At 44.6% G+C, this 13826-nt stretch overlaps 1 protein-coding gene across 2 annotated transcripts in view; it reads left to right on the top strand.

Annotated features, from left to right (window-relative positions):
* LOC106743634 overlaps positions 1-13826 on the top strand; it is a 78756-nt gene that overhangs the window by 40960 nt on the left and 23970 nt on the right. The window contains exons 6-8 of one of the 2 annotated variants that reach the window (XM_014617660.1): positions 212-436; positions 5406-5570; positions 11572-11811. In XM_014617660.1, the coding sequence (XP_014473146.1) occupies positions 212-436; positions 5406-5570; positions 11572-11811 (630 nt within the window). The remainder of the gene's footprint in view (positions 1-211; positions 437-5405; positions 5571-11571; positions 11812-13826) is intronic. The other variant, XM_014617661.1, reaches the window with a different exon arrangement.

Here is a 13826-nt window from a genome sequence, read left to right as displayed (position 1 = left end):
GGGGGGGGGGAGGGGATGAGCAAAGCTTCTCTGTCGAGCTTGAGACTTTGAAAATCCGAGAAACGAAGTCCTCCCGAATTTTCCGAAAGCTCCTCGCACTCTCTCGCACACTCTGTCGTGGTTTCTCCCGACTCGAAAGATCCCGGATTACGTGGCGCGCACCGGTTATAACGATACACATGTCGCACAAGTGGGAAACGCCTGTTTGTAGGGAAGACGAAGGTAGTGCACTCGGACGTGGGGTGCAGCAGGACGCTACCTGTCGCGTCGTCCTGGAACGGGCAGGACGGCACTGGTGCTAACAATAGCGGTGCTAGCCTGGTGAAGAGGGAACCCTTAGCCTCGGTTCCCTGTCAAGTCGCGGAGGTTTCCACGTCCCTCCACGCCACCACGACCTCCGTCAAGATCGAGCCCGTTCCACCCAAGTCCGAGAACGGTAAGTCGACTGCCCGGTCGTCGAACGAGCGAGACGCCGATTACTTGCGCACCAATCGGAACGCACGGAAGAAAAAGAAATGACGCGTAAATAGTGTGATAGTATCAGTTTAATATTATGCCCGACGGCCGTCATCATTGGAGCGGATCTCTTTGATTCGATATAGCAACATTATTAAAACTGTTAGCATGCAATAATTTTATTTCAATCGACCAGTAAGAATGGAAATATCGTTCTTACTGGTTGCTTACCATCGGAGTCTTCAATATCTTCCTTCGTTCGAAATGATTACTGAAATTTCACCAGCAGAAAAGAACCCGATCTGAGGACTGAAATTTGCATTTGGTCATTTACGTGTTTACTTATTTGACTTTATATCATTAAGAAATTATTTATTAATATTATTGCTAAATTAAATATCGCTCTTGCACTAACATCTATTTCTTAGTATTTTTTAGTAGAAATTGAATCTCGTGGATGTCTAGTCACGAAATAAGGAATTTGTATCTAACGTCGTTATCAGCCAGTAACGTAACGTTGATTTCTTCTAATTAGATATTGGTTAGATATATAAATAAGTTCCCAGATTCGGACGTTCTAAGACGCCGAAAAGACGTTTTTTTAGACAATGAGGCGAAATTACAGTTACGAGATGAAAATTAGTTTTCCAGGCAGTGACGTAACGCATGCTTTTGCTTTTTTAGATTTTTAGCTTTTTAAGATTTTTATGGAATAACGCATCCTCCAATTTTTATTTGCCATCTCATTTTTAATTGCTAGTGGCGAGTATATACTAACTACATCATATGTTTTAGAGTATACGGCAATCTACTCTATCATATTTGATATGTAATGGCTGTAATACAGTTAACTCTACCGATTCTACATTTTGGTAAATAATCAACCAGTAACGAGCTAAGAAATTTAATCCAGTCTGTACTAATTAGCTACGCCTTTGACTCGGACAGACTAGTTGAATTTCTACTCGAGTTGGCTCTCATTGGTCTTCTGTTTTCTCTCTTTATTTTAGTTGAACATCAAAGAACTCTTAACCGTCTTTTTTAATACTAATACATTACCCCGGTAGAAATGCATGTTTTCTTAGATACCCATTCAGTTATATTGTCTAATATTAATGAATGTCTCATTGTTACAACCTATGAAACATACTACGTAGAAAATGGACAGGAACTTGGTAGAATTCTGTTCGTGGGAATTTTCTTCTAGAGCAAAACTGCTCATTTCATGAGCAGCAGGCTTGCTTTTTAATCAATCGAATAGTTTTTTCTCGTCAATTTATTGTTCCGTTTTTGTTCAGTAAATTGATTCAGATTTTGTACATTTTTGTGCGCAGTAATTGCAGGAAAAGCGTTGAATCTTGATTGGGATCCCAAATACACAGCAAAAGACATTTTGTACTTGTGTTGAAGTCGATTCTTGTTAAAATTTCGTGTTAAATTTCTAACATACCCGTGTGTTAATTTAACATATTGCAATATATGTTATCTCAACATTTTGTATTGTACCGATATTCAATACATGTAAGTATTAAAATAAGACATTACACTTCAATATCGACTAACATATCGATCGTGTATTAATTTTGAACATAATATTCACCCTGTAAAATTAACACAGAAATTTCAAAATAGACCGTCTGGGAGACGTGAAACGTGTGTTAAATTTCACGCAAACCTTTCCACTGTGTAGTTTTGTTCAGTTACCAGACGGAAATTAATCAACTGTGCGGTAATAACCGTAAGAAAATGCATGAAATATGTAAAAAAATTCATGAAATTTCTACCAGGGTTATACATTGTTTGAACAATTCGAGTTCGTCGATCCCGACGATAACGCTAGATCGAGGAGATACGTTCGAATCGAGGCGCCGGCGACCGATGATACAACGGCGTCTTCTTTCTTCCGCGCGCTTCTCTTACGCCACGACGGCGACGACGCGGTCAACGTCCGCCGCGCGTTCGAATTAATTGATACAAGGGAGCGCTCGCGTGAGTTATCGAGATGTATCCCGTTTACCGAATTCGCCGCATACTTTCGCATGTTCCACGCGACCGCTCGGACGACACGACGAAGGGGCTTCCCATTAACCCAGCACGACGACGCGAGTCGCGCGTGAATCCAACGCGGCCGGTTAACTCTTAGGAGCGGGCAGATGCGCGGTAAAAATTCTGCGAACTTCCCCCTTACGTAACGCGCGACAAGGTGTCGCACGCGGGATCTCGCGAGCGAGATACCTCGCTGGATCCTCCAGAGAGCGAGGAGCAAGAGTTATTTATAACGAGCGTTTCTCGAGCGTACACGAGCCGAGATCTCGCCGGGGATAAAAAGTATCGACGGTATCGGCGCGATTGCGCGCTTTTCCCGAGCAATCACGAGCGAGGAATCGCGAGCGGTCCAATAACGCGCCCGACGAGAGAAAGATCCCGCTCGCGATATAAACGATATCTTCAAAATCGAGATAATTACGTCCCCTGACGCGCGGCCGGACGGTCGCCGGTGCTTCTCGCGAAGATGGCGAGGAGAGCGTAGATCTCGGCCGGCGATAAACGCAATACCGTCCCAATCAGCATAATCGCGTCTCTCCTCAGACCAACCACACGAGGAATCGCCTAATACGAAGGCGGCGCGACGCTTTTTTCGATAGGCGCGCAGCGAAAGGGCGGCCGGGGGAAGAGGGGAGGAGAGAAGCACGAGGGGTAGGGAAGAAAAGTGCGTATAAAACCGCGATGTATATGGGCGTAAGAGAGACGGGCGAACTGACAGAGTCGGAGGAGAAACCAGGGACCAGAGCGAAAGGGAGAAAGAAAGAGAGAAAGAGATAGAGAGAGAGAAAAAGAACGAGAGTCGACCGGTCGGTCTCGAGCGAGACGGCCAGAGGAAAAGAGCAAAGAAGCGGGACGGGAGACGCGCAGGCAGGGCAAGGCGAAAGAGAAAGAGCGGAGCAGACAGTCTCGTTAAAGTAGGAGGTGCGTGGCACGCATGGCGACGCAAACACAAGGCGTGGTTCGAAAGAGTCTCGACCCTCTCACTCTCTCTCTCNCCCCCCCCCCCCCCCCCGGTCCTGACACATCCGCGCGCCGCTGGCACCACGGGTTCTCTCTCGTGGCCCGGTGCTGTGCGCGTTGGCCCACACGTGTTACGTCATGCGAGCGTAACGCGCGCTCGAGGCGCGGGGAAAAGAGTCTCGCGCTGACGAGGAGAAAGAAAGAAGGAAGGAACACGGGGGCAGAAGGAGGGGGCGAGACGGTGATTTAAATGAATGCGTTTCGGGGCGCATCGGGACACGCGTTTCGGTAATACGGGGGAAGGAGAGGGGAAAAATAAGTGTCGTCGCGCGCGGAGTTCCGCGGGAGGACTCGTCGGAGAGAGAGAGACAGTGATGAGAGGGAACGCGGGGGACGAGTCGGGAGACGGTGATTTAAACGAATGCGTGTTGGAGTCGCGACCGCCGAGTCGGAGGCACGCGTGAGTCGCGCGGTGGTGCCTCCTTCGGCGAGGAAACACCCGAGGAAGCTTCCCCGGGACTTAGGATCCCGCCCGAGGTCGGCGCAGTTTCAGGTGCTTCAGGTAGCGATACCGCAGATACCGCCCAAGTGATCTCCGTCCGTGCATATTTCACGACAACCGGCGAGTCTCGCGTGTCCCTGGCAACGAAGACTCTCCGGCAAGGGTCAAGCCGTGCCGAAGGCGTGTCAGGTTTCCCGAAGGGAAAAGTGCGGAGGGTTCGAGCGACGATAGATCGATCGCGATCGCCCCCGTGGTGTTCCCGCATGGGGGAAAAATACCATTGTATTAAGAGAGAATCGGTCAACAGCGCCGTAATTGGAACAAATCCTGTGGAATCAACAACAATATTATTGAAACCGATACACACCGTACATTGTTTCGACAATTCCAACATTAATTTCAATGATATTCCTATTAAATCGAGAAGATTTATCCCAATTACGGCGTTGTTGACCGATCCTCCCGATACGCGACTGTATTTTTCCCGTGTGGTTCTGCGCACGTACGTTGAAAAATGAGTCTGCTCAGATCTAACTGCGTTGAAAAAAAATAAAAGTACTTAAAAATTTGTTTGTGAGGCATAAAGTTTATTTCGTAAAAATAAGGCTCGCGTGTGGAAATTTACCGAACATTCCCAAGTGCAGCTTATATTCTGATCGGATCACCCAAACTCGTCCCGAATAAGAGTAAGTTATTGCGATATCAATTAGGAATTCCATTCTTGTTCTAATTATAAGAAAACTTTAGAAAAATGTGAGGGGAAAAATGTCTGGGTTTCCCACTTTAGAATCGTACTTTCGAAACATTACACTCCTAATGCGAATCTTCATAAATTTTCCAATCAGAATCCATCATTTCTGTGAAAAATCGGAATAGACTCCGATCGGATATCAAACAATTTCCCGTGCGGGTTTGTTTTTGTGAAATAAACTTTGTATCTCTCGCAAATATATTTTCAAATACTTTTCCCACGGATGACAATGGACAGCCAAGTGCGTTTTGGTTGGCGGAAACAAAATATCCAGTTCTCATGAACCAAGTTCGGTTCTTACAGCCGGAAATTCCTTCAACCGCGACGCGTCTAGACGTCACATTGAGGAAAAAAATATTTGAAAATTTACCTGTGAGAGATTGTAACGTTTATTTCACGGGAGTTAAGGTTTACTTGATTTTATTTCCGTGAAATAAACCTTATATCCCACAAATACATTTTCAAATACTATTTTTTCCCAGCGAAGATAAATCCAACTAAACTCATTTCCCAGCGCAGGTCCGCGCGAAAGGGCGCTTTTCGCGGCAAATCCCGCCCACCTTTCGACGTCTCTCACGTGTCCCTCGCGATATAATTTCAGGTGCGGCGATTACGCCCGTGCTCGCGAGAGCCCATTGTAATCCCGTGCATTCTCATCGCGCTCACGCCCGACTTCCTTAATCGTTTCAGGAATAGTGGTCTCGAACGCGGGAGCCGGTGGCATACCGGTCGGCATCGCGGTGGCGAGGCAGCGATTGCAGCATCAGGAGACTTCGACGTCTATGCGCAATGTGTCTTTAAGTCATCACACGTCGCATCACGCGAGCTATCATCATTTCCAGCCGGACAGCCTCGGTGAGTCTTTTCACGCCAGATTTCACCTCTCTCGTACGGTATTACGAAACTCCCCCCCCTTCCCGTTCCGTTCCTGGATCCGATACGGAATCGAGCGAGCTAACGTCGGAACCGCGTATCGACACTTCGCGGCGTAACGTGAAATGAGATTTTAACCGGGCGTCCGTTCGTTGCGTGCGTGCGTGCGTGAGTGCGCACCATGAAATTGCACGAAATCGCAAGAATTCGCGCGACCGCGCGAGTCGTGACGCGAATGCGCGACGTCCGTACGCTGAGCGGAAAGAATGGTTAATCTCGTCGGGATTATTGTTATTTTCGACGCCTAGTGTTTTAAGTCGGGTCAGTGGAAATGTCATCGATTGAATAATCAATAAAACAGTATCGTATCGATAATCAGTGCACAGAGAAAAAGATTACTTTAGATTTAGTGTTTTTATTTATCTGGCTAAAATTTGCTTCATACAAACAACATATATGAAATATTACTTCTTTGAGTAGAAATTTTATTGTCCCATTCAAGAAAACTCTATTATTTAACGGAAAGAACGCTATTTGAAATAATGCCTTTTAATCAAATAAAATATTATTTGGTTGCAATAAATATGTAAAATAGAACAAATAATTTCTTGATAAAAAAATTATCTTTCAAGTAAATTTTTTATTTACAATAAAAATATATACTCGTTGAAAAGTTTAGCAATCGTACTTATTAATGTCAGTGATGAAATTTGTTTGGATGCAGTGAAATTGATTAATTTTGCAGAAATCTTTTTCTCAGTGTATTTATTTTTACGAATTTTTAGCGGGAACACCTCTACTTAGCTCTTTTGTGTTATATCTCATATTCATTTTGACTTTGGCCAATGATGAATTTCACTGCAGATCGCTGTTACGTATCCCGAATAGTAGAAGTATATGTACGCTGCACTGAGAGAAAAATATTTAGTAGCTGTAATTATAATACCGTAACTGTACACATAATAAATACTAACACCATAGTAAAAGAATTATTGTTAGGAAAACTTTTTTTCTAGTAAGTGTTATTATAGCATCACCGATAATAACCTTACATGCACATCGTCACTACTATTGTCGTTGTTAAAACATCAAAAAAGGATATAGTCGAGGTTGAAAGTAACTATAATTTCTCTCAGTGAGAGAAATATGTTTGGTGAAAGAAAAATATTTGGTATTTGTAACTATAAGCATAGTGAGAGAATTATAGTCTCATTTTTTTTTTTCAGTTTTTTTTCCCGTGCAGTAGTTACTGGAAAACGTTTTCCTTGACTACAAGTGATTTCACTGTGCAATTTGAAGAGAGGAGGTACGACGCGGCGCGTCCTCCTCCGTTCTTTGCGGCGGCACGGTTAACACGCTTTGCGGGCCGCGCATATAGTTATAATATTTTATTCGAAATTGAAACGTGCAATTAACGGGTGCATCAGTAATACTCTTAATACGATATTCATTTATTAATACGATACATTAATAATATCCAATAATATCTTCGTTAAAATATTATCCCGTATGGAAAGGCACGAAGTACGCAGAATTTACCGCGTTGTCTAAGGTCTGTTCTACAATACGCCGCATGTCGGAGTCGCCGGATGTCGGAAGACAGCCAATGGTCCAATGAGAGAATTTACTTTTTGAGGACGAGTCTCCTCGTTGGACCATCGGCTGCGTCCCGACAGCGGCATACGGCATTGTGGAACAGGCTTAAAGACGCGAATCGACGTTTCCGGCCGTGGACGCTTCAGAAACCGAAGAACCGAACTGTCGATTCACGTCTTCGGTCTGCAAAGTATTCATTTTCTCTTAATCTTGTTGGAAACGTATCGATCGCGTCGCACCGCCTACGTCGTGATACGCGATCTTTCCGTGCGAAATATCCGCGTGCGTTTCCCTCCCTCCTCCTCCCCTCCTCGTAAAATCGTCGTTTCCTCGTAGGATAAGATCGAGTATTTAAAAGAGTTTCACACACGACGCGACATTGGCGCTAAGCTTTGGCGGGCGCGCGCTCACTTTTATCATTTCTGTCCCAGTTTATCCCTTAACTGGTCGCGCGCGGCGCCTCGCAGACGCCACGCTTTCGTTCGACGCAGATTTTATCGCCTCTGTCGCTTTTTCTCTCTCGGATAAAGCTCTATCGTATCCGATTTGCATGTTTGTTTTTCACCACGAAAGAGACGCATCCACGTAGATCTGCAACCCCGATCGATGATAACGATGGTCGAATTTCTTCCTTTTTTTTTCTAATACCCTTTGTATGGTCAGTGACGGAAAGGTTGTTATATTTTTTTCAACGAGTTTCACAACACGTCTCTATCTGATGGGAGAATTCGCTTGTTTCGGTAATTCTCAGAAGATAAATTTTTCCTACCGCGCAATAAAAGAAGTATCTTGCACTTATGCTAAAATCGATTCTTGTTAAAATCGTTCGTGTCAAATTTTTAACGTGCTCGTGTGTTAATTCAACATGTCGTATCGTTATCTCAATATTTTCTGTTAGATCGATATTCAACGTGTGTGTGGAAATAACATATTTTACACTTTAGTGTTGATTATATAATGGATATTAATTTCGCATTAATTTCCCACATAATAGTTGTGTTACTTTTCAACGTGTTCGCCTTGCGTTAAATTTGACTTGCGAGATTTGTCGCAGTGCGAATACCGGTTGCATTTTGAAGTTCGCCGGTGAAATCGTCGCGATCTTTCCGCCACTGACTGCGAATGGTCGATCGGTCTGTCTTTTTTAACTGAACTGGCTGCGCTAGTTCGAGAAATTTACTTACACATCGTACAGCGTATGAAGTATCACATATGCACGAGATTCTCACGAGCTTCAGTGTGTGTAAATTTCTTGAACCAGTGCAGCCGGTTCAGCTGAAAGGAACAGACCAAATGACAGGTCGACATTAATGACAGCCTTGAGACCTAATAGCACAATGAGTAAATAGGATTTTCTCAATCGCTGCCATCGTGTCGGCATATTCGTGCATCGCGACTTAATTGCCCGACGAAACTGCGACGATATCTCAACTGTTACTCAGACCATCACCACCATCACCACCACCCGGTATTCGTTACGTAAGACATAAAATTACGCATAGAAGAAGAAAAAGAAGAAGCAACTATGCTTGATATATCCTCGCCGCCTCGTCGAATAATCACTAGTCGCAACGAATATGCAGACACGAGTGCGATCGAAAAGTGCCGATAACGTTTTACGCTCGGATTGAAAACTATGCGCTGATGTTGAGGCTGTTACGCCGTCTGCGGGCAACAACAGCAACAACGATTTCCCGACCGCGGGAAATTTCTGCGAGAATATCTCGTTCGGCCCCCCTCCCGCCTCCTAATTGCGCGCGCGGCGTTTAATTGCGATCGTCGCGCATACGACGATCGCCGGCGCGATCCCGGGGGCGAATATTAAAGAGAGCCGCTCGGGGTTGCCGGCGCGCCACGAAAATTCGCCGACGTGCATGAACGGCGCTTTAAAATCGATCGCGCGGAACCTTTTTTCCGAACTTCACCGCGACGCTTATCGTCTTCGGCATCGACATCGGGGAACGCCTGCGATTCGCCCATCGCGGCGGCGTCTCTCACGCCTCGAGCGTAATTTATTGCGAAAGGATATCGCCGCCATTACCTACGGCCAGCTCGGGGCTATTATTTTCACGGCGATACTTCCGCGAAAATGATGCAATTGACGGAAGAGAATGCCGGGGGGGGAGGGGGGGGGGTGATTCAAGTGAATTCCGAGTACGGTCTAATCGGAATCTTCAACTGGCTAATTAAGCCTGGCTTAATTATGTCTTCTCGGTTCTCGAGTGTCTGTATCCACCCGTCCGCTCGACGAGCGATTGGATCCACTTGACAATGGATAATCAAAGCGTTGGGGGAAATTACCGTGATAAAAATCAATTTTATGGCGGGGAAATTGGTGGAAATCGAAGGTTTGCATAGTTATAATAACCAAGATTGTAAAAAGCAAGTTTGGTTAATGACAGTTAGAAATTTCGTTCTCTTCAACCGAGACGCACTTGGTTCTGCATCGTCAGGTAGGTTCATCGTCAGGTGGATCTACTCGCGCTGAGAAAAAAAAAGAAAGTACCGAAACATTTACCTGTGGGATATAAGGTTTGTTTCACGGGAATAAAATAAAATGAAGCTTGTTTCCGTGAAGGAAACTTTATATCCCATAAATTTGGTTTCCTTCGAGCAAAACGCACGTGGTTGTCCATTGTCAGGTAGATCCGGCCAAATTCATTTTCCAATGTGGATAACGGCATCTAGAAAATTCTGCTTTTCACTTTACGTCACCTAGGATACGCGATGTGACTGTACGTGGGGGAAAAAATGCTGTTGTACCGATGGAATTGTTCAACGGCGCCACAATGGGAGTAAATCTAGTCGATCCAATAGCAATATTATCGAAACTAATACATCGTATACACGCATCATTGAAACAATACATCATTGAATTAATAAACTGCACCATAGCCCACGCTATATTTTCAGTGGCTGCACTGTAATATATAGTGCGTGTCCGTACTTGTGCCCATGTAACATTTACCGAATAGGTAAATTGAGTATTTCGCATAATGTGTCACACATGTGTGGCGTGAGTGGCGAATATATTAATAATTCAAGCATTAGTTTCAATGATATTGCTACTGAATCGGGAAAGATTCGTTCCAATTACGGAGCTGTCGACTATTTATATTTTGTAGGGTGAGGGGGGGAGGGAGATTAAATACCTCCGACTGATTTCCGTTTATTTTGCCATTTATCAGAGAATGCAACTCTATACTGAGAGAAAGCTCGCTAAAATTATAATCATTTTCAGCTTCAATTGTATTTTCTTCTGGTTTTAATTCCAAAAGATAGTAATAGCAATACACGGAAATAACAGTTTCATTGAATTTACCCGACAATGGACAAATCAAACGCGTTTTGGTTAAAGGAAACAGAATTTATGGCTTTAAGAACCGAACTTAACTCGTAAGAATCAGAAACTCTGTTTCCTTCAGCCAAAATGCATTTGGCCTGTTCATTGTCAGATTAATTCAAACAAACTGTTTTTTCCGCGTAAGGAAATTATTACCGACGTTGCGCGTACGGTAATATTTTCTGGGAAAAATGATTCAACCGACTATAAATCTTTTAAACCGAATTTAATTTCAAATCAGTCTCATGAAAATCGAACGTTAGGCGTAAGTTGCGTGAATTAATTTAGAAGACATTCTCATTAGTCTGAATTCACAATAGGTGTGGTAAGCTTCCTGCCTTTTGCCTTAAGAAATCAAATGTAACGTAACTTCTGACAAAAGCGCCGACAGAAGTCGCAACAACCGCATAGATCTTACGAATTGCGATGTCTAGTGCTGGAAACGCTATTTGCTAGAAATTACGTTTGAATTTTGTGCTCGTAGCAAAAGGCTAAAAGGCTTACTGCGTCTGTACTGAAAACAATTATAGTTAATCATAGAGAAATTATACTTTCAGCCTCAACAATATCCCCTTTTCATTTAAACCAGAAAAATGACAGTACCAACATGCACGTAAGATTATTGATCGCTAACATTATAACAACACTTACTGGAAAAATAGTCATCTCGACAATGTTTCCCGTTAAAACGCAAGGAAGCGCATTATCTTATCCCCGAAAATAACTATATCCTCCCCTGAATGCACACACGATTCTCATACTTACGCGATTACAAACGCCACTGATTTCTCTCTCAGTGCGGTGTGCAGCGGCACGGGTCCCGAGGAAGACGTCGCGATCGCGGCAGGTGCGCGGGGGCCACCCGATACTCGGTCGGCGCCTCGTCCGATTTTACGCAGTCGGAATCGATACCTCGCGTCGACCTCGCGCGCTCTCTCAGCGGTGCGCGTTCGAGGGAGGCGAAGCGGCTCGCCGGCGAGGAGAGCCTCCCTCGATCGTGCGAGCGCGGAACTCGCGGAGATGAACGCCGGTTCCGTTTTGTAGGTTCCAGCACGGCCATGGCGGTAGGCGGCACCACCCTGGTGCACTGCGGAGGGCCTGGAGGGGAGGATCGTGCGGCCCACCTCACCATTCCCTCCGGGGCGCTCGCGCCCTCGCTGAACCTGAATTCCAGTCTGAATTCCAGCCTGAATTCCACCCTGGGCAGCATCGGCACAGCGCCGACCGATACGGCCGCTACGTGGCCGCCTACGTTGTGGCAGTATCCGGCTACGGCCGCCGCAGGTGGGTAGCTCGGCGCGGAACGTCGCCGCGACTACCGTCGTAAGAGTAACCGCGCGAAACCGCGAAAATAGAGCGAGAGGGGGGGGGGGGGGAAANGGGGGGGGGGGGGGAGAAAGGAGCCGGATGATTGGCTTATAATCTCGAGGCGAGGTTTTACGCCCTGAATCCTAATCTAAATTGTCGTCTGTTTGCTTTCTTCATTGTACAATGGTTTGTCGTCGATCGCGAACAAAACTGCTTTTTAGGCACAATTTAAGACAGAGGACAGTCATTGTGCGCTGCTTAAAGATAAAGAAGGGGGGGGGGAGGGAAGCAGAATGGTTGACTTGTAATTTCAAGGCAATGTTTTACGTCCTGAATCTTAATCTAAATCATCGTTTGTTTACTTTCTTTATCACACGATTAACGGTTTGTCGTGAATCACAAACAGAACGGCTTCTCAGTTTAAGACACAAGTCACTATGCGTTGCTTAAAGACAAGGACTTAAGGCATTAAACATTATCTCGGAGCGATAAGTCAGCCATTCTGCTGAGGCAAAGATGATCCTGTCTTTACGACGATGGACACTCTCGAGTGTCCAAGTTCTTCGATCGATTCGATCCCGCTGACGTCTCGAGTACTGTGTTCGAAAGCGAGGCCGCCTTCCGAAAGTCCCGACTGTCTTTCGGAAGTCTCGAGTGCGCCCACTACTTATCATTTTCTATGCTCAGGCTCGGAATTTTTCGACACGTGCACGTATGTGCTCATATATTCGCGCATAATGATGTTGATCATTCCGAGTCACACAGCAACGATATCACGCATATTACATCTTTTGTGTGTAATTTTACTTTTTACATCATGCAAATGCCACTTTTGAATAATATATGAAATGTCGTTGTTGTTTACTCGATAATCTGCTATGCATGAATATGTGGACAAAATACTCGCGATGTTACAGCTTTCTCTTGTGTAAATTGCGATGAATTTTGTCATTTTTTTGTTTGTAACATATCAATAGACTCTCAGTAGAGATAATCTTGCATAGTAAACCATATGTAGTAAACTTTCTAACAGTAGACTTCAGTTGCCAAAATATAAATAGCACAATATGTGTACGAGATGGAAGAATGTTAAAGTAATAAATTAAGGCAAAACATCGATATGTTGCTCGTTCACGACATTCTATCGTTAATTTCACTACGAAATTCTCTCCGAAGAGATAGAAAAATTCCAACTATCTCAGACATAGGAAATGTTGTTGCGCCAGTCAGTATACACAACATACTGAAAGAAGGATTTTCTAACAATTACCAAGATTTCGTCCGGAGAAAAACATTTTTTAATAATCATTCAAAAATATTCTCAAAAAATAAATTCTCCTATTGGATACTACGCTGAAAAAAAAAAAAGTACTGAAACATTTATTTATGAGGTATGAAGTTTATTTTATAGAAATAAATCTTATTTCTGTAAAATAAACCTTACATCCGGCAAGTACTTTCTTCTCAATATAATGCGAAGTTCGTTGGGCAAAAAATGATTATCCCTCTCTCTCTTTCTCTCTCTCTCTCTCTCTTATCGCTATACTGACAACACGGTTGTCCACGCCCATTGGCAAAATTTCGAAGCAGCCTCCGCGAAACTTTTCCGGGACTTTCGGCGCTCTGGCTCGGCGGAGTGGCGAAACATTCGGGAACTTGAGGATTTTCTCCCGCTCGTCTCCCGATAATGTGCTCCAAGTCGTGCAATAATATTCTCGAGTCCATCGCCGATATTATTTTATCGCCGGGGCCGAAACGTCTTTGTGTCTCTCGTTACGGCGATTCGCTGCCACCGTGCGTTTCACGCGCGCCCTGTCGAACTATTAAATAAACAATCGGCCTTTGACCCTAGGAACGCTGACGCGTATTCGCGCATTCTCTCGGTCGCCGCGCGCAATGTGACCGACAGCTCAATTATTTCGTCGGATATCAAAGGCGCGATATACGTGTACCAAAGAGCGTTCCTCGTTTATTTAAACGCTCTTGCGGAG

Source organism: Dinoponera quadriceps, unplaced genomic scaffold, assembly GCF_001313825.1.
Source record: "Dinoponera quadriceps isolate SergipeBrazil2010 unplaced genomic scaffold, ASM131382v1 scaffold1115, whole genome shotgun sequence".
NCBI classification, from domain to species: domain Eukaryota; kingdom Metazoa; phylum Arthropoda; class Insecta; order Hymenoptera; family Formicidae; genus Dinoponera; species Dinoponera quadriceps.
Note: the sequence above shows the minus strand (reverse complement) of the source record. Positions and strands in the feature narration are given on the sequence as shown.